Source organism: Leucopleurus acutus (assembly GCF_964270905.1).
Source record: "Leucopleurus acutus genome assembly, chromosome: 10".
Taxonomy (NCBI): Eukaryota; Metazoa; Chordata; class Mammalia; order Artiodactyla; family Delphinidae; genus Leucopleurus; species Leucopleurus acutus.
Genome location: NC_139153.1, coordinates 73,200,025 through 73,221,292, shown reverse-complemented (window position 1 = coordinate 73,221,292; position 21,268 = coordinate 73,200,025). Strand labels below are relative to the sequence as shown.

General features: G+C 57.6%; 1 protein-coding gene across 1 annotated transcript in view; it reads right to left on the bottom strand.

Annotated features, from left to right (window-relative positions):
* Nucleotides 1-2,214: 2,214 nt before the first annotated feature.
* Nucleotides 2,215-21,268, bottom strand: part of TTBK1 (tau tubulin kinase 1) — a gene marked incomplete at its 3' end in the record, with an annotated part of 38,952 nt that continues 19,898 nt past the window's right edge. The window contains exons 14-15 of the mRNA XM_082847496.1: nt 3,282-4,849; nt 2,215-2,614 (exon numbers count right to left, since the gene is read on the bottom strand). Coding sequence (XP_082703622.1) covers nt 2,215-2,614; nt 3,282-4,849 — 1,968 coding nt within the window. The remainder of the gene's footprint in view (nt 2,615-3,281; nt 4,850-21,268) is intronic.

Below are 21,268 nucleotides of genomic sequence, written 5' to 3'. Positions count from 1 at the left end.
TAGGGAGGTCCGGAATCCCAAAGGCAGACAGGGTTTTGTGTCTCTGCCCAGCTCCAGTGCTGGGTGAAGCGAGAGGGTAGGATGGGCCTGGGGCTCTCTCAGGCCGCCCCCTTTTCCCTCCCAACACCAAACCAGGGTGTTGTTGGTCCTGGGGCAGGGGTGAGGCTGGGGGCCCTACATTCACAGTTCGGTTGGTGGCAAGGAGCAGGCCCAGGACCTGGGCACCAGGGGTCATGCCCGGGTCCCCACCTGGCACGAGCTGATTGTCATTCGGAGAAGCTCTAGGTGGGAGGGAGTGGCCCTTCCTCCACCCCCTCTGCTGGATCCAGAGGGCAGCAGAGGCCTTGGGAGGGTCTCGGGTTGACAAAGAGGGCTCTGTCCGGAGAGGTTTCCTGAGTGTTCTGGGAGCTTCTGCGTCAGCATTGGGTGAATCTCGAAGGCCATCCACCCTGGAGTCCTCCCCTGGGCTGGTCTGCAGAGAAACCACCACCTTGGCATAGAAGCAGCTGCCCAAGCTGCCGACTCTCCATCAGGGGCTTCAGCTGGCACCACCAGGCTTCTCTCGGGGCCAATTTCCTCACGGGCATCCTTCTAAGTGATGGTGGCTGGATGCTGCCAGATCACTGGGGCAGGCTGGGACCTTTCTTCCTCTTCCCTTGGTTGTCTTGCCTTGCTGTCTATGACCCAGGGAAGAACAGAGGGGCCAGGCCAGGGGACAGAGGCTGTGTGTGCTGAGGATGGAGAAGGCCTGCAGGGGACCTGTCCCAGATAGGCAGGGTTGGCTATCCCTCCTGCAGCCCCTTGGCCCAGATGTAGGCAGTTGAGGCTGATGATGAGTTGGGATGAACTATGCAGGAGCCAGACCCAGGAGGAGGCCCCATATCCATTCACGGAGCAGCAGAGGCCTCACCCGCTGCAGGGACTGCTCGGCCACATGGGCTGGGATTAGGACAAGAGGGGACAGGCCGAAGGGTGAGCTGGAGGCGGAGGGGACTGGGGCTGGACCTATCACACAAGCATACAATCTGGAAGTTAAAAGGGCCTTTCTGCCTTGAGTCCAGGGGCCAGCTGTCTGTCTGTCTGCCTATTTCTGCTCTCTCTCCCACTGGGGGAGATGATGGTCTGATCCAGCCTACTCCCCACAGGCAGGAGGACAGGGATGGTAACCCAGCTAGAACTGAGTCCCTGAACCTCCAAAGGGCCAGTGCAGAGAAGATGATAACCAGCCGTTCTCCACCTCCACTGAATTCAGGAGAGAGAGAAGTTGGCTGAAACTGCAGTAGGCAAGATTGAGGTTAGATGGCAAGAAGGAATTCCTGATGGTGAGGGATCCTGAGCACTAGATCCGGGGACAAAGGGAAGGGGTGAAACCTTTTTTAAAGCCCCCCTCTAACTTCCCATTGGGAAACACTTGCCCAGGAAGGCAGCCCACACACACTCGACGGTTCCCACTGAGGTCCCACACAAACTAAGGGGGAGGGGGTCTTTGCACCCTAGAGGCGCAAGGGAGCACCCTTCCCCCATCACCTGTCCACTGCCTCCTACAGGGGTGTCCAGGATGACTGACTTTGGGGCAGGTCAGACCTGCCTCCTCACACCACAGTAGACCAATGGCTCCTAGGTCTCACCTCCCCAACCCCCATCTGGCAGCTGAGAAGAGCCCTTTCCAACCACCACAGCTCCCAGGAGATGTGAGATTAACCCCTAGTGGGAGGCTGGAGCCCCCACTTCTGGAATTTGAGGCTGCCTTTCCGAAAGGGTTGGGGCGTGTAGCTTTGGCTGGATGAGGGTCAGGAGGAGGGAAAGGCGCCGCAGGATGTGTAAGCAGAGTTCCCTGGGGGGGCTTGGAGAGCAGCAGAGGCCTGGTGGTTAGCAGGGCGTCCCCATTCGTGGAGTCCTTGGTGAAGAGTCGCTGAGCCTTCCCCGGGGCGTAGGGTGAGTCTGCCCCACCTGAAGGGCAGCAGGGGGAGGGGCGGAGACAGGGGAGGATGGGGAGGCGGACACTCCCCCCGCGGCGCCGCGTCCCCTTCCGCAGGGCCGGCGGGTGGGCGCGGCGTGTGCTGGCGCGCGTCCTCGCGGGTGCAGGCAGGAAGCTGGGGCCGCGGGTGGCGCGCGTCAGGCGCGTAAGGCTGTGCTGGGAGCTGTTCCAGTGTGGCCGGCTGCAGGTGGGGGGCCGGGGTGAGGGTGAGGGGCCACGGAGCGCCGCGCGCGTCATTATCTGGCCCCAGCCCGACCCTCCGCAACCCCCGCCCGGCCTTTGGTTGCGCGCTGAGTCTGGAGTTTCCCTCTGGGTCCTTTCTTGGGGGCCCCCGGGGAGGGGGTGCCTTCAGGCTGGGCCCGGGCCTGCGGGGCGCCCCGGGGTGGGGGGGCCCCCGGCCGGGCCTGGTGCGAGGGGGAGGGGCTCTCTTTGCGGGACAGGGACCGGCTCCGGGGGGAGGCGCTGGGATGGTGCGCGGAGGAGGCGGGGAGGCCGGGACTGCGCGGGGCTGGGGGCCTGGTGCCGGCTTGGGCTCGCCCTGGGCCCGGGCCACGGCTCGCCCTGGGCCCGGGCCACGGCTGTTTGGGACGGAGGTCAGCAGCAATGGCCGTCCCTGGGGGCTTCTGCAGCTGGAGCCTGCGGGAGGTGCGGAGGGTAGAAGGCAAGAGACAAGAGGAGGGCAAAGAAACAAAAAGACATTTTCAGAATCTCCCTGGGCACTGAGCTCCAGAGTCCTGCATCCTCAGAGCTGGATGAAACTGAGGCGACCTTGGCACAGATGGATAAACTGAGGCATGGTGCCCCATCCTCCAGAACGGGACCTCTAAGGGCCACACACTCCCAGGCTGCTACCAAAAGAGCTTGCTCCAGGCTTTGTTTGATGTCTCTGTTTTATCTTTAAAATTCGCATGGATTTTACATTCTACTCTATTATATACCCATGTTTATATTAATATGAATAATGTTTTCTCCCAACTATTCTGGCCTTTATCCTTTGGCCTCAAATGCCCCATGGCGCGCCAGAGGCTGTGTGTGGACCCCACTGGCCCCCATCAACCTTTTCCCAAGCCTGGCCTCCTTGGAACCCCTCCAGACACACTCACTGCAGCCACTCCCTTGAGCCCAGTGAGAGGGCTGGGACCTGAGTCAGAAGAGAGACTTAGTTGGGGAGGTGGTGGACAGGGGGTGTGGCTGAGGGTCCTTCCTGAATTATCAATGGCCCTTGGCTCCAGGGAAGCATCTGCTGGTGGAGGCCTTCTGTAGTCACCCTCTGCCTGCCCTGGGACTAGCAGCAGTTTCTCACCTGCTGGTGATGGCTGTGTCAGATGCTGGGGCCGCGCCTTGGGGTCTGTCAGGGGGCTGCTGGGCTGCGGCAGGCGTGGGCATGCGGATGCTGATGGGACGGGGGATCCGGCTCCGGGTGGCAGCTGCCCGCCCGGCTTTCCTGGGCACCGCGGGCTCAGAGGCAGGCGTGTCCTCCTCGGAGCCTGTGCCTGAGAGCGTCTCAGAGGCACGGCGCTGCTCCTCACTGGAAGAGGATGAGGCCCCAGAGGCCAGGCGCAGCAGCAGGCGGCCCTGCCTCTTCTCCATCACCAGCCGCGCCAGGTCCTGCTGTGGTCGCGCCCTCTTGCCCCACCGCTCTTTGGCCGACAGTGAGCCTGAGGGCTCCGAGCCTGTGTCCTCCTCAGACAGCAGGACAGGGATTCGGCTCCTGGGGCGAGGGCCTGGCCTGGCCTGGCGACTGGGGGAGATGGTGGCCAGTTTCTCGGGACCCGGCTCCAGCAGGGACGCTGGGGCTGGCCCATCGGCAAGGGCTGGGCCATTGGGCAGTGAGTCTGTGGTCACCTCCAAGGGGCTGCTCCCGGGGGGGGCGGACAGGACACAGCTCACCAGCCCTGATAGGGCAATGCCGTTCTCCAGGTACACGGAGGCCCCCTCCTCCGCAGCCCTTCCATCAGAGGGCACCTCCAGGCCCAGCTCCCCCCCAGCGCTGAGCTCCTCAGACCGGGAGGCTTGTCCACCAGAAGACATGACATTGAGGTGGGTTTTCTCTGCAATGTGCACAAAGGTCCTCTCGACTTTGGTGAAGGGTGAGGAGGTGACTGCCACTCCCCCTGCCCCTATGGTCACTGCCCCAGCCCCCGGCCCTGTCCCGGTCCCAGGGGGCTTGGGCTCAGACTTGAGGACAGAGGACAGGGTGCCTGGCTCAGACACGTCCAGCTGGCTGCCAGTGGGCTGGGGCCGTTCGTGCTGAGGAGTGAGGGCAGCCAGAGTGCCCAGGTCAGGGTCGGGGGCCAGGTCGGCAGTGACAGGCGACTTCTTCATGTCGCCAGGGGAGACGAGCACCAGCGTTTTGGAGCCCTCCTCAGGCTCCAGGTCCCCGTCAGCCATGGAGGCTCGGCCCCTGGACTCTTTCTGATCATCGGCCAGCAGCGTGGACGGGGCGCCCTCCTGGCTCCGGTCCGTGCTCCTCTCGCTGCCCTCACTGCTGGAGCCACTGTGTGGCCCCAGCACCTCCCCCAGGGCCACTGCCTCCTCCTCCTCCTCTTCTTCCTCCTCTTCTTCCTCATCTTCCTCCTCCTCCTCCTCTTCTTCTTCTTCTTCCTCTTCTTCCTCCTCCTCCTCCTCCTCCTCTTCCTCTTCCTCCTCCTCCTCTTCCTCCTTCCCATTCGTTTGAGGCTGAACAGGAGCCAGCGGGACCTGCGGGGTGGCAAGTAGCATGTGCGAGAAGTCCACCCTCCGGACCCTGTTGAGCAGCCGAGCCCGTTCGCGGTAATCGGAAAGATCCTTCTTGTAGTCCTGGTAGGGCAGGCTCAGGGGCACAGCTCGCGGGAGACCATTCACCTCAAACGGGGGCGCCACGGAGAATACCTGCAAGGGGCACACACAGGGACCCACTGAGGTCACCCCCCCATCCTGGGCCGGAGAAGGCCTGACTGCACTCCCAGGCTAGGAGGCCCACGAGACTGTGAGTTCCACTAGAGCACATGCTGGGGCTGTTTTGCTCATCGCTCTGTCCCCAGGGCTTAGAATGGTCCCTGGCACCTAGTAAGTGCTCAATAAATCTCTGATGAATAACTGTGTTCGTGCTCCAGGTCCCCTGAGGTCCCAGGCCTTGATCCTGGTGGCTTTTCTGTCTACCAGCCTTCCATTTACCCCCACTCTTCTGTATCCTATGTGTATCCTGAAACCCAGAGGCAGCTCTAGTTCAATCAACAGAAGAAAATGACAACTGCAAGCCATCATAGCCACCATGTAGGAAACCAGGTCCAGAGAGAGGCAGCAAGTGTCTGGGTCAGCCCTCACTGCCTCCTCACAGGGCACAGTTCCTCTGCAGCCAGGGAGCTGGCCACCAGGGCCACCAGAACCTGTCAGACAAGGGCAAAGTTCAGGCTGTCCTCCACCCCTTGACGTGCGGGCTGGGCCCCTGGAGCTCCAGCCCCCTTCCCACCTGCCTGTCAGCCAGGAATTTTCCAGTCCTCTGTAGGTATGTGTTGAGTCCACACTTCCTCCAACAACTCACAGCCAGCCTGTGAAAGGCAGTTTCTTTTCACTTGATTAAGTTTTACCCTTTGAAGCTTTGTGCAGAGTTCTTGCCAATGTGATGGCATGTCCTTGGTTTTCTAGATTCTTGCCACATCTGCCCTTAGCCCCCTTCCTTCCAGACTCAAAAGGCCTGACCATCTCACCAGGACCTCAGCTGCTGTGTCTTCTCTAGCTCTGCCCTTGTCAATCACACACATCCCCAGGCACCCACAATGCACCAGGCCCCATTAGGGCGGACATGGCTTTGTTCCTGGTGGGATGGTACTGATGGTATCCAGCACTTTGTTAGCCTTTTGAACACACAGGGCCTCTGTTTTCCTAAACACAACCCATGCAGACCAGAAGCCCTGGAGGGGCTCCAGCACCTTCAGGTGCCATCCAGACTCTCAGGGAGTCCTGCCAGGCATTCCTCTTGAACATCTGTGTCTGCTGCCCTATGCCCCTGGGCACAGCCCTGTCCTGCCTCGTGGTTCCCCAGCCATCAGCCTTTTTCCATTCTGCATTGCCCATCCGTTCTTTTTACAGCTGCCCAAGTGATCTTCCTGAAACTTAAATCTGATCCCATTTCTGTCTGCTTCAAACCTGCAGAAACCTATGGTGGGTCCCACAGTCCTCAGGAGACAGTTTCAGTCTTTGGCTTGGCACATGACCATCCCCACCCCCCCCACTTGTCCCCACCCCACCGCATGATCTGACTCCTACCTTGTGCTCCAACCTCACTTTGAGCAGGACCCTCTGGTCCCCCACTTACGTTCCAGCAGTTCTCTAAATGCCTCATGCATCTCACACTTCTGGGTCTTTCCCTAGGCAGTTTCCTTTGCCCAGGGGGTCCTCTCACTCTCTCTATTGACATGACAAATTCCTATTCTTCCTCCAGGACCCAGCTAAAACAGCTCATTTCCCCAAAAGCTTCTTGTCCACCCACCAAGCCGACTTCATCACTCTACTTGTTTTCCCACATCCTTCCGTTACAGAACCTTCCACCCTCTATTTCACAAACACGTGTTTACATGGCTCTCTTTCTTGATAAACACTGAGCCTCTTAAGGGTTTTTCATTCATTCATTCAAGAAGTCCTTGAATGTCTATTGCCTTGGCCGCTGTGTTAGAGGCTGTGAATTTGTGGATCAGCAAGACAGATCTGGTCCTTGTTTCCATGGAGTGTGAAATCTTTAGATTAGGAAATTAAATGGGGATAATGCATTCTCCACAAAGGCTGTGACCATAAATGAGGTCATGTTAGCCATGAGGCTGACTTACAGCGGTTGACTGATAAATGTTAGCTCCCTCCCCACCCTGCCCCCCACCTCCTACCCCCACCCTGCTCACTCTGGTTTGAAGATCATTGATTCCTTCCTCAACCCCAGAAACTCCTGGATGCCACACCTGTGGGCGGGGGGTGGGGGTGGGGAAAGAAGGGGCTCTCCCAGCTGAGGTCTCTGTGCAGTCAGCCCAAAGGCTGGTGGAGGGGAAGGAATCCCCAAGCCCAAGATTTGCTCGAGGCTGTGACTTCTCCCCTCCTTAACTGCCATAATCTTCCTCACAGTCAGACCATCAGTGAGGCCTTGATGGAGTGGGGAGGAGTGATGCAAGACAAAATAGCATCAGACACTGGACAGGACCCCAGCACACTCGGGGGTGTGTCCTGATTATGTTTTTATCCTGTCTGGCTCAGAGCTCACCCACCCAGCACTAGATACATCCTACCCAGCAGGGATGTCCTTCAGCCCCACCAAGCCATTCTTTCTCAGCAGAACCTCTGCCTATGTTCCCTGTCCCATCTCTGACACTTCGGGCAGCCCTGTTAGAATCACCTTTTCCCTTGCCATCCGGCCAGTTTTTGGATCTCTCAGGAAAAGCCCCATCCGTAGGATGGATCCTCTCCTCACAGTGCCCACATTAGATGATCATAGCTGGAACCCTCTCTCCTTTCATCTCAAAGCCCTCCCCTTCCATCACATGAGGGATGAGAGCTGGAAATCAGGCATCGCTGATGATATCAGACGGGGAAACTGAGGCTTGGAGAGAAGCATCAACATGCCCAAGTCACAAAGCACACCACCCAGGGCAGCCCAGAGCTCAGAACTCTCTCCACTGCCTCACCGGCCTCCCATCCTCCCACGTGGAGAAACTCAGGACCCTCTGCCCTTTAGCAGAGCTGTGAACCTCAGAGTAGGGACAGGTTTGCCCTAAGGATCACTGCCAAGCCCACCCTGGCCTGGGCATGCTGGGTTTTCTATTTCAAAGCCCCTCCCCATCTGGCTCCATGTTGGGGAGGGCCAGGGCTGGGCTCAAGTTCCTCCTTCCTCAGAGAGCGGGAGGTCCTCCCACACCCTTTCTGGCCTCTCCTGGATGCCTGTGCCCAATGAGTATTCATCCATTTGCCCATGTGATCCTGTGCTCATTCAATCAGCCAACGGTCACTGGATAGCCTCTGTGTGATTGGCCCCATAGGCCTGAGGACACCATGGGAGGGGGACAGCAGTGACACTCTCCCAGTCTATCTCAGAGGGAAGAAACAGTGCTGGGTGTCACCAAGCGGAAGTCGGGGTCTGGGGAAGCTCACACCTTCCTGCTCCCTTCCCAGGGCAGTGGCCCTTTATGATTCCAGTCTGCTTATCGTGGTACTCCAGCATGCTTGGCACAACGTGACTTGGGGGTGCTTTTTAAAAAAACAGAGCCCTGAGTCCTACTCCCTAGATTCTGTAGGTCAGAGTTGAGGCCCAGAAACCTGTTTCAAAGCTCCCTGGTGAACCGATGGAGTTTGGCCAAAGGCAGATGTGGTGAGGGTGAATAGTGTGGGAGGAGGAGAGGCAGGCCTTTGGAGCTGAGACAGAGAGAATGAAAGTCTCAGCCCTGCCCCTGCCTCCGCGGAGCCCAGAGCAGCGGCATGTGGCCTCACCAGCTTCAGAACTGAGCCCAAGCCCGTGTTTACTCCAGTCAGCCGGAGAAGTGAACAGAGGTAGACGGACCAGACTCCCAACTGCCCCTGCCACCAACAAAACTGGGCTCTCCTCAGCCTTGACTTCTCTGCTACTGACGCTGGAGACAGGTTACTCCACATACCCCCATCCCCACACAGCGTGCATTGAGCAACTCTCCTGCCTGGACCCTAGCCAGCCCCAGACATTGTGCACTGCACATCAGCCCACAGTCCCAAGGGCAAAGAAGGGGGGCTGCCGATGGACAAGAGGAGTGTGAACTCTGACACCCCGCCTCTCCCTCACTGCAGGGTGGGGAGGGCTTTGTGCCTCTCACAGCAGTGCCCCATCTCCTCCCTCAGCGGCTGCCCAGCGCATACCTCCCATCTCCCCTCCTCCCCAGGGGACCCCCCCCCAATTGCCATAATTTCCCAGACTGAAAATTGGAGATGAGAAGTCAACAGGGTAGCTTCCTCTGCCCACCTCTGCCTTTCCCAGATTCTTCATCTGTCTGTCTGGGTCTCTATTCTCAAACCACATCTGCCAGGCCAAGAGCCCTCCCTCTGCTCCTCCACCCCACGCCCAGGGCTGCCACCCACCACGGGCACACTGGCCTGTGGCAGTCATCTGGGTGGAAGGGGTAAGATGACCTGGGAAGGCAGCTGCCTACCCTAGGTCTCTACAGATCCTCACATACTTGACCCCCAGATCTCAGTGTCCCCAACCCCTCCCTGGCTGCCCCAGGGCAAGGATCTGACAGCATGGGGACCTTCTAAATGCTCTGCGGGTCAAGAAATGCAGCTGCAGCTTGCCCTTCTTCTACCCACACACTTGCTTTAGGCCCCGAGAAAAGCATCTTCCTCTTTTGGTGCTGTGGCTGCAGGCTTGCAGGGGTGGGGTGGGGGACAGAGAGAGGGTGAGCCCCCCTCCACTTTCACCCTCTCTCTGCAGTCTCCAAAGTCTCTGCGATCCTCTCCTTTGAGTCCCACCCCTCTCCTTGTCCTAGTTCTCCTTCAACCCACATTCTATCCCTGCATTCCCTTGGCTCTGCACAGTCCACTCTCTCACTGATCCCCCTCAACAGACCATTCTCCCCCAGGCCAGGGCTACTTCAGACCCCCCATTAAAGCAGGGGGCGGGGGAAGGCTCCCGTGCCCTTCCCTCCCACAGGGCTCTCTGGCATTCTGGCTTCCCACCCCCAGCACACACTTGGCCTCAATTGTCTGATCCATAGTAAATTGATTAGTACGCCCACCTTCCTACTCTGCATCCCCCCTCCAGCAAGTTGGCGATTTGGAGTCGGCCCCAAAGACCAGAGTCCACCCCCAAAGCCCTCCTGCGGATGAAAGGAGACAGCCAGCCGCCTCCTGAGGGTTGCTCAAGTCCAACTAGGCTGAAACCTCCGGTCCCTTCCCGATCTAGCCCGTCTTAGCGGAGGTAAGAGGAATGGGACTGGATCCATTGATCTGGAGTTTGCCCCCCACCCCATCCCTGAGTCAGCAGAAGACTAGACCCTGCCCTCTGCCCAGCCCGGCGACCCCAGAATTGGCTCTGCATCGAATGGTGGGTTAGGAAGGAGGAGGGTGAAAGAAAGCAGGCGCAGCGCAGGTTCCTGGAAGGCGTCTTTAATCAGGATTTGGTAGTACACAAGCTCTCCGGATTGTCTGCATTAACATACAGGGACTTTAAAAGGCACAAGATCCCTCGCACAGCGACGCCTGAAGGCGGGGCGCCCCCCACCCCCGCCTGTGCGTGGCCGTGTGCGCGGGGGTGCGTGGCCGTGTCCCACCCCCCTCCCCGGCGGCGCCGCGCGTGTGCGTGTCAGTTTCAAGTGTTGGATTTGTACAGTACTCGCAGTCTAGGGGCGGGGTCTCAGTGCATGCTCTTCTACCCGGGCCCGGGACCACGCCCCCGCCCCCGACGCCGCTTTGTACACTGAGGACGCACCCCGGAGAGAGAGAGAGAGAAAGAAAAACAAAAAGCGTCCCATCTTCCTGTGTGTGTGTGGTTTTGAGTTTTTTGCGCATGCTTATGCTGGCCGGGGTCGGGAAATAGTGCAAGCTTATAATACAGTATTATTGCAGTACAAAATGCGGGGGGGGGGGGTGTGATGGGGTGGGGAAGCCCAGGAATAAACAGGCTGGGATTCGGGACCTCCGGGAGGGAGGTCTTCTCACCAATCCCCTTCCTATCCCTCGCTCCCCTCCCCACCTCGATCAGGAAGTGTCTCCCAACAATGCGAGGGGGCTCCTTGGGTCCCTGGAGGGAAAGGGCTCAGGTGGGCCCCAGGGCTGAGCTTCCCCCATTCCACCAGTCTCACCTCTTAGGGGGCAGGGGCCAGCCCTCTCCTCGCTCAGTACTGTCAGCCACATGGGCCCCGAACCCCGCCTCTTCACCCTCGGAAGCCCCTCCAAGTGTGGGGGCAGGGGTCGACGGAGCAAGTGCAAAGGAAGCAGATGTTGGTCCCTGAGTTTTATTTTCGGGGGCGGGAAGAGAGAAGAGCTGGAAGTGGGGGCATGTTTGGGGACCCCCAGGGCCCTCAGTGGTGTAAGTGGGGTGGGGCAGGAGACATGGACGCAGGGGCTTGGGCCAAAAGGGGGTGTTGGGTGGCTCTGAGAGACCTAGGCTCAAAGCTTGGGTCCCCCTCAACTCTGGGCTCTTTGGCATCCAATTGCAAGGCCAGTTATTTAGCGGGGGGAGGGGGCAGCTCTGTAGGCGGTGAGGTAACTGGAATCAGGGGTGGGCGACAGGGGCTCTTCGAGCCCGGAGAATTGGCCAGCTTCCACTCCCAGCCCTCGTCAGCATCCTGCCCTGAAGCGCTGAGGGGCGAGCTACCACTCCAGCCCCGCCCCGCCCTGGGCCAGGGACCCTGCGACCGAGAGCCTGCGGAGGGGAAGCTAACACAAGCACAGCGCGGGGCGGGGGCGGCGGGCGGCTGGGGGCGATAACCCGGGGGAGGACTTTAGCAGCAGGCAGCTCGGCGGGAGCGGGGCGCAGAGGCTGACACCCCCTCGGGCGCACACGTCGGGGCGCCCGGGAGGGCAGCTCTGGCGGCGTGAGGGGCGGGTCTCGAGCCCTGGGGCTCGGAGGCCTGGCGGTACCCTAATCACGCCGCTTAGCAGCTAGTTAAAAAGACTGAACGTACATTCGTGGTGCGACGGCCGCGGGGGCGGGTCCAGGGGTCGCGGACAAAGGGGAATGTGGTAGATGGGGGTCCCGATACAGTGATAAACCTGTGAGAGGGGCCCGGAAACACGATCCTCGTGCTCTCCTGGGCGGGGGGCTGCTAGTTTGCTGTCCGGAGAGTGCATGAAGTGTACCTGCAGCTATGGGTGTATGGGTGTGTGTGTGTGTGTGCGTGTGCGTGTGTGTGTGTGTGTGTGAGCGAGAGGGGGGGGCTGTTAGTCGTGGCAAGGTGAACCCCAAGACCCCCCACCCTCAGAGCCTGTGCAGGTAGAAGGGAGGGTACGTGGTGGGACGCACGGCGGAACCAAGTGGAAGCGGAGGAGGTCTAGAAAGGTTCCCATAGTCCTTTGGGCTTCATTGCCCCTCTTCCCCCACTGCTTCTTAACTACTCACTTGGGGGGCTGGGGCCATTCAAGCCCAGGGGCTCCCTAAGCTGGGAAGCCCACTGGGTGGTGTGAGAAACCATTTGGGATATTTGAGGGATGTGGTCCTCAGACCGGGAGCCTCTCCCTTAGGGAGAAGGATGCTTTAAAATTTTCAGAGGCTGACCCCACCAGTCCCAGGGGGCACCTCTGTCCCTAATGGGAATAATGCAAACTTTGGGGACGTGCCCCCCAACTTAAGAAGAGTGATTTGCCACACTCCTTGTTACCAAGGACTGCCCATGGGGGTGGGCTGATTCCTGCCCTATGGGCTGGAATCTCAGTGGAGTTTGGGGTGGGGTGGGGTGTTCGGGCCCTCCTTAGAGGTCTATTCTTCCATCCTCAGGTACCAAATCAACCGAAGGACAGCAGGAGATACAGCATCATGCTCCCACAGCCAGGGGCCCCCATATCCTCCCTAAGCATGGTCCCCTCCCCTGGCCACCCAATATAGACACATTGCCACAGCTCTTTCTGCACACCCCAGTAGCCCAGGCCCCCCCCAACCACTGCCTGGGGAGACAGCACCACCCCTCCCCAGAAAAGGAGATCTAAGCAGGGCAGAGGAGAGAAATAGCAAAGGAGGGTCCTGGGCCCCTCCACAGAGAGGAGCCCTGGCTTTTCCTGGGATTGGAGGGGCCTGCCCCTCTTGGCTGGGGGAGCAAGGGTTAAGGTGCCAGCATGGCTCAGAGTTTCCGCCATTCCCCCCTGTGCTGGGCAGGGCTATTCCCCTTTTCCCCACAACTGGAAACGCAGGAGATTGCTGGGTTCGGGATGCTAGCGGCAGGGGCGAGTGTTGAATGGTTATTGCTGTGACCCAAGCTGCCTTAAGTGGGTGGGGGGTGTCTATTCATTACTGAGAATTTACTGGAGCATTTTTCACTGACTCAGTTTCCTGTCCCACAGAGAAAATACTGGTCCTCTGAGGAGGACCCCACTTGCCATGAACAAACCCACCGGCCCACACACACACTTAGGCACACACACCATGAGCTCACTGACATGTACACACAGCACCCGGCACACAGCCCCGCTGGCCACGAACTGCCTTGTCTTAAGAAGCCCACCCAGTTTGAGTTCCTGGGGCAGAACACTGCCCCCATTTGAGCGCTACAGCCTTGGATAGGTTTGGGGGCGTGAGTGAGTCCTCAGGCTCAGAGAGGTTCAAACTGAGTTCAGGGTCTCTGCCTGTAAACCGGTTTTGTTCAGCTCACACAGTGATTTTTCTTTAAAAAGTTGTTGCTTTTAAAAAACTAGATGCCACTAATTAAAAATTGTGAGATTTCACTTAAAAATTGGAAGATACTGGCAACAGTTGGCTGAGCTGAGGACTGGTGGTGGTCCTTCTGTTTACCACAATCCCCACAAGCGCCCTCTCCCTGACACTGCTTGGCTCCTGTTGACATGTGAGTTGGTGACATATCACATCTCCATGGTCAGTGGTCACCAATGCCAGTACCTGCCCTGCCTGTGAGCCTGACCCCAAGGATTCCACCAATACTACTGAGGACAGGGTTTTGAGCACCTGCTTTCTCACCAGAACTCTTACTCCACCCATCTAATCCCCAGAGCTGCTATGGGATGCTTGGGGCCATGTGGGATTGAGAGGTTGGGGTCTCTGGAGAGACAGGGTCCAGCCATTTCAACCAACCCCAGTACTCTGGAGTGACCCCCACCTGGACTCTGGGATGGAGAAGGAAGGAGAGTCTGACTCATAGACAACTTCCTTCTTCCTAGATAGAGCGAGGAGGGGCCAACCAGAAAGGACAGTAAATAGTAAATAGACCAATACACAGACTAAAATGCTTTAAAACTCCCGTCAAACAAGACCTCAGTTATTCGGCATTGGTGGGGTTTTTAATATGCTTTTGTAAAGTAGATATTCTGATTAATCCATTTAATGCAGATAATCCTGGGATCTACTTCCTAGGCTATTGTGAGGATTAAACAAGTTATTTTTGTAAAGTGCTTAGATGACTGCCTGGCACGTAATAAGCTCTGTGTGCCAGTGACTGTTAAATAAAATAAATTAATTCATAATTGGAAGCCACCACTACATGCAGGGTGTGACTTTAAAGTATGAAAATATCGTTTTCCAATACAACAAAGAGTACTGCTTCTTTTCAAAGCCGACCTTGGGGAGGCTATGTGCTTTCCCCAAGCAGGGTATCATTTCTTGAAACACGCTGACCTCTTCTTTGGGAAACCCAAAGGAGCCTGACGACACTGCAGGTCCCTACCCAGCCTGGGACCTAGAGACAGGTGCCCCAGCTCCAAACCACGCAGGGCCGGCTGAGCTGCACATGAACTTGCTGCAACACACATGGCTTCAAATGGCCTTAGATGTTCCTAAAGTCAGAACTACCCTCAAAAGGTAATCACTCCTAGATGGAGAGGGTGCTCTTGGCCCAGATAGCCTCAAAAAGAAACAGATTTTGGAGAAAGGAGAGTGGTGGGTGCAGGCTTAGCTCGCATGGATGAGACATCCACGAGAACAGTCTGGCTCAGGGCACTGCCCACTCACTACAGCATCCCTAGGCTGGGGCAGGGGCCCTGAGATAATCTCGATATTATCAAGATCACTTCCTGTTAGTTCAGAGCTTTATGGCTTATAAGACAGTATCTCCTCCACTACGGAGGACACGTAAAAGGATGTCCCCCAAAGGACAAAATGTTTTGAATCAAGATCTTACTTTAAAGGACACACCCTCTCCCACAGCTATCAGTTCTGGTGTGTGTGTGTGCACGCGTGTGTGTGCGTGTGTGTGTGTTTGAAAATTCAGCCACTTTGGGGTTGCTAAACAGGATTCCCCACCTCCAAAAGCTTTGGAAACAAATATGTGTTTAATGCTAAAACGAGGCTGAAGCTAGTGCCACCGTCTTTGATATGTCACAAGGCACTTTGGGATCTTAGAGCACCTCAGGGTGCTGGTCACTGAGTGGGAGCTGTGCTCAGGGTCGGGTAGTGGACCCCTCTGGAAGGAAATGCCGGATAACAGAGTGCTTGGTTTCATCTAGTCCCAGATAACAGGGGCCCTGACCCCACTGCTGCTGACTTTTAGAGTGGCTGGTGGACAGACTCCTCTTCATTTCAGCCCCTGTCACTAGCTGGAGAGGATGGAAAGAGGGCCAGAGGGTAGCAGGGAGAGAGGGGGGCAGTGCCAGAAGACGGGGAGTAGGGCTACTGTCCATCCCACCCCCTCACCTTTGTGCTTTGTGTTTTCCCTCTTTTCTTGAGGGTCTACCCTGACCCTCCTCTACCTTCTGCCAACGCAGGATGCAGAGCCACACAAAACATCCCGGAGGGCAACAGAGGCTTGGACTTGGGGAGGTTCAAAAATAAGCAGTCAGGATGGGGGTGGGCCCGAGTCTGGCTTTCATCCCTAGATGGAGAGGGTGCTCTTGGCCCAGATATCCTCAAAAAGAAACAGATTTTGGAGAAAGGAGAGTGGTGGGTGCAGGCTTAGCTCACATGGACAAGCCACGTAGGAGAACAGTTTGGCTCGGGGCACTGCCCACCCACTACGGCATCCCTAGGCTGGGGCAGGGTCCCTGAGGCCTCTACTGCAACCAGAGACAGGAGTTGAAGGGAGATGAGTTGGGAGGGAAGCAGACATCAAGAGAGGAAGGAGGGAGAAAGAGGAGCCAGGATGATAGTAGGTACATAGGAAACTACCAAGGACTGCACAGACATGTTTCTGACTCCCTAACACACACACACATGTGCACTCATACACACCCACACACACAGGACTGCAGCACTGTGCACCTTCAGTGGATGCCATTCACGTTAGGGTCTATGTAAATGGCAGCGCACGGCCTGAGCATCTATCTGTGACAACCCTGCCACATGCACAAATGCTCGTACATAAGCACACTCGTACTCATAAGCGTCCCTGCATGCGCACAAGCACACACACAGATGCAACCTTACTGCAGTCAACGTTTTGCAAACCTTCAGGTCTCCTCCCCTCCTTCCCTCCCTATACAGGTACTGCCCTTCTTGGAGCCATCTTCACCACTGCCGCATTCCCCAGGGGAACAGAGGTGCTGGCTGACATGGGCAGGAACGAAGAAAGAGAACCTTGGGGGTCCCTTCAGTGCCAGGTAGGGTGCTGAGAAACAGGCAGAAAGAGCATAAGCAATCTGGCATCCTGATCCCCCACCCATCTCCAGATCCCCATCTGATCAGCCTACCAGGTGCCCTGTTGCTCTGTCTTCACCACCGCCCCTGGGGGGCAAAAAGGTTGGCGGAGCACCCACAGGAATGAGTCACCCTCTGAGAGGGGCAGTGGCGGGACTGCTGTGTCTGGAGTTTGTCCTGAGCTCACAGGTCCTACCTCATCCTTTACAACCACCCTCTCTGCCGCTGCTACTAGACGGGGTCCTTTCACGCCGAGGCTCCAGCTCGCTTTGAGAGGCAGATCCCAGGCCCCTGTTCATACTTACTCAGCTCCTAAGGAGCTGGGCCAGGCAACCAATCCCACCAGTGGATGGTGACACATATGCCTTGGGGGACGGGCAGCCTACAGTGGATTGAGCTCCAGGCCTCCTGGGTTGAGATGTGGGAGGGCAAGGACTCTGTCCTCTGTGACAATGGCATGGGAAGGGCTCCCTGGGTTACAGGGCTGCTTCCTCCCATACCACTGAGTGTAGAGGCACTTTCCCACCAAGCCCCAAATATGGCTGGCCAGGTCCCCGTCTCACACACAGGGCCACACACCTTGCCCCACGCGGATAGACAGACACACAGCACACCAAGAGGGACCCAGTCTCCTGGCACTCCCCTCAAGGGTGGACCAGGCCCAACTATGCCAAGAGATCACAGATTAAAAAGAATAAGCCTCATTCCAGACTGACTCTGACCCAGCATGCCTCTCCCTGACACCTTGGTTTCCACTGGACTCTGGACTCACTAGTGGCTCCAGCCCAGGGCCCTTGTCCTGTCCCAGAAGCTGCACCAACAGCCCCATCCCTCCCTGCACCATTTGGCTGGCGCCAAGCAAAGGGAGACGATGGGGGGTGAGGGGCGGGGCGTTACAGTACCTTGGGCCAACGTTATAGGGGGCTGTATTGCATGATGGGGAGGGACAGGGTGTATGAGTGTGTGATTATTGCGTCCTGGGAAGGAACCACGGTCTCTGCCTGCTCCCCACCCCCCCCCCACCTGCCCCCTCCAGGAGGGGGGGGGCCCAGCCTAGGTCTTGTGCGTGAAGCGGGCCCACACCTGCTGCAGCTGTGACCGCGAGATGCGGAGCACCGAGGGCACGAGTCTGTGGTTGCCGGCGGCCAGGGGCGCGTGGCGCCGGTGGGGCGCCCGCACGGGGCTGCTCTCCGCCGAGCGGCTGCGCTGAATGAGGGAACCGGAGGAGCCGCCGCCGCCAGGGTGAGGGTAATGCTCGGTCTCCAGCGTGGAGGAGGAGAAAACGGAGGACGCCAGTCGTCGCAGGGGGCTGTACCGCGGGAGGGAGTGCCCCGAGAGTCTGTCCTCCTCCAACTGAAAGAGACCAAGAGAGTGGAGGGAAAAGAGGCGTCAGGCACAGACTCGACAGCTCCGTCTCGGGGGGCCACCCCACCGCTGACAGCCCCTGCGGCACCGGCGTCCCGGGCAGGTCGGCAGGGTCCGGCAGGGTGCAGAGGGGTGCAGACTGTAGTACTTTCCTGCCTCACAATCTAGGCTCCGGCCTCCAGTGCCCTTTCCCGGCCTCCTCCTCACACCATGGTCTCCTTGCAGAGACCTTGGTCACTCACTTTCTCCAGGATGCCTTCCTGGCTTAGCTCTACATAGCTCGGGGTTCCCTCTGGGCTGGGGAAATCCTGCCCCCCAGGAAGGCCGCTCTAAAATGTATTAGCATCTGTGCACCATCTGTCTTCCCGGCTGGACTCCATGCCCTTCATGAGGTCTAGAGAACACCAGCTACATGCCCTCTGAGGTGGCACTCCTGCCCCCATGACAGGGGCAGCCAGGGTCTCAGCGACAACGTAGCAGAGGGTAGGACTCTGAGGTCCGACTACTTATGTTTGAATCCCAACTACACCACTTACTACCTGGGTGACCTCAAGCAAGTTACTTTACTTCTTCATGCCTCAGCTTCCTCATCTGTAAAATGGGGGTGACTATGGTTCCCACATCATAGGACCTTTATAAGGATCAGATGTTATAATATGCAAAGCCCTTGGAACAGTGCTGGCCATGGTGTAAATGCTGTGTCATGTGAACTGTTTTATCACCCTTTAAATCACTCTTGAGAATGAAGAAAGGGATAGAGGACTGGAGGGTGGAGGAGTCGACTGAAATCATTTCTCCAAGGTGGCTTTTTCCCTGTCCTCTGCAAGGTCGAGCCACATGGCAGGGTGTGGCCGCCTCATTTGGCCACGGTTGGGAAGAATCACGCCTGTGCCCTGCTGCCCTCATGCCCTCAAAGGGAAAAGGGAAAGTGGGGCTCAGTGTCCCAGGCTTATGGGGATGGAAATGGTGACTTGGCTGTCATCAGATGTTTCCCATCCTGAACCCTAGCTCTTCCTGGGACTGAGGCCAGTTTACATATCTTTAGGCGGGGCCAGTGAGGACTGGCTGGGCCAGCTGCTAGAGGGCTGAGGAGGAGGGGGCCCCTGAGGCCATTGAATGGGGGTCCAGGGACCCGGTATGGAACCTCCAGCAGAAAGGCGAGGAGACAGAATATTCTGTAGGATTGTCTTTGCCCTCACTCTGCTTTCCCTTCCAGCTTCTTTGTGGTCAAGTCTAGGATCCTTCTGAACCGGTCCTGTCTGCACTGAGGGTTAGGGGTCCAAGGCCCACCTGGGGATACTGAGGGCCAGAGGTACCCACAGTTGCCCACAGTCCCTCTAGCAGCACAGGCGGGTGGCTCAAGTTCAGCATCTCAGCCAGAGTTTGGTCAGCTGCCAGAGGGATTTAATCCCAGCGTGCTCCTGCCCTTTCAGGCCAGGTACTTCTTGTGGCCACCTCCCTGTCCTCAGCGCCCCACTGAAGTGTCATGTCTCTGAGGCCACCCCGGCTTCCCAGGCAGGCTGGCTCCCTGTTCCTAGCAGAGGAAAGTTCTCTGTTATCTCCCTATGTCCCTTGACTGTAAACATCGTGTCTCCACCTTTGCATCCCCACCCCACCCCCTTGACTGCGAGCTCCGATTCATCTTTGTCCCCCAGCCCCTCGCACACGTGGCAGGGAAATGCTCTAGGGGCTGCCAAACAAATGTCCATGTACTCAGGGAATGTTGACCCCCTGGGTTATCAGCCAGAGACAACCGCGAAGGAGGGTAAACATCCCTCCCCCAAATCACACACTCTGTCCGCTGCTCTCTCCTCTGCCCTGGCTTTCCCGGTCGCTTCTAATTTGCACCGTGAATTCCGGAGAGAAGAAAACGAGGTGTGTGTAAGAAAAAAATTAAAGTACCATGCTATGCACACCAAAGAACAATAGATGCTCTAAAACTGCCTGGTTCCACGTTATCCTCGTCCCTGCTCCCCACGGGGTTAGGTGACAGAGTTGCAGGTGCTCCTATCTTAGGAGCTGTTAGGAGGAAGTTCACACGCCAGACACCAAGCCGACGGAGCTGGGACTAGGAGGGCTTCCTTGCAGAAAGGCGGCAGGGTGGGGTCCTTATAGAGACTTCCTGCCTGCCCTGAGCCGCTTAATCTAGTTACATTACAGGATGGGGGGAGTTCCACAAACTGTGATTCCAGGGTGCAGCCAGCTTTGGATCCCCCACCCAGGCTGGGCTCAGGACTCTTTCCAGACCAAAAGAAGGAAAAAATGTGCCAGTCCATTCCTCCCTCTTCCCCTGCCCTTGGCGAAGGAAGGAGTCAGCTTCACCCTGCTGTACTGAAATACTCCAAGACATGTCCTGCCCCATGTGCTCAAACCCAGACACACACAGAGGCTGCACCACACGCAATGACACGCCCACAGGCACACCTGCTGCCACAGTCCAGCCAGCAGGCGCACACACATGTGTGCATGCAACACACACACACACATACACCCCCCACACACACAGAAAGGCTCTTTCTGATCCCACACAAGTCATCTGCTCTCTCTGGCCTGTGTTTGCTCCTCTCTTAAACACACAGGCCTCAGACTGTGTGGCTCCGGGCACAGCCCTGGAGCCAGCTGCCTGGATTCAAATCCTGCTTCTACCACTTAGCAGCTGGTGACCCTGGGCTAAAGACTTAGCTACTCTGAGCCTCAGTTTCCTTACCTTGTAAATGGGGATGGCCTCTGCACGGTATTGTTGTGAGGAATACGCATGTAGAATATGGAATTTCGGGAGCAGTGCCAGCTCTTATATCCTCATTAGAACTATCACTGTGATGATTACCCTGCCAGCTGTGACGTTCTAGGCTTCCATGGATCTCCACACACTCGCAGACCCACTACACGCTCTACACAGACACTCTGACATGTGCACCCACATGCGTGTGTACACACATGGACACGCCCACACACCGCTGCACGCTCTTGGGTAAGCTGACACCGACATTCTATGGCACACACGCAGCCATAGAATGCTGTACACTGTGGGGAAACCAAGGCCCGCACACACCTAACATCCCCTCCAGGCTCACACGACTCATCAGCTCATCGCTCACTGAGACAGGCAATGCCCACCCTTGTCACGAGGAGGACCTGAGCCCAAGACTGACTGTACGACAGGCCTGAGTCTGCTCCCCCAAATCTCTCCTCACCCCCTTGGCTGGAATTCCCCAGTGGGAGGCTGACTCCTAGGACAAGGGGGGTGCATCTGAAGGTGAGAAAAACCTCCCAGATAGCTCAGCACCCCAACTCTGAGACCCAGTTGGCCTACAGTCACCAGGAAGGGACTGGAAGAGCCCAGGTCCAGAGCTCGGCCTCCTGATTTTAATCCTGGGCTTCCTCTCCACCCCACAACACCACCCCCCGTCTCCTTTCCTCCACTCTGCACGTCCCAAGAGCACGACCTATTGTGTGTCTGATCTCTGATGCCTCCGGTCCCCGGCACAGTGTAGATGCTCAGTAATAGGGAATGACTGGGTGATGAATGAGTGCATGAATGAATGAGAGGGGAGCAAGGGAGCCCAGACAGGTCTTGCTCCCTCTCCTGCTTCCCAGTGCTGGTTCTGGTGGGCAGTGTCCAGGTCAGCAACACAACCGTGCTGCCCACATCCTGCCACAGCTGAGCCTCCAACTCAGGCTGGCTAGGACCCCTCTGGGTGGAAGCT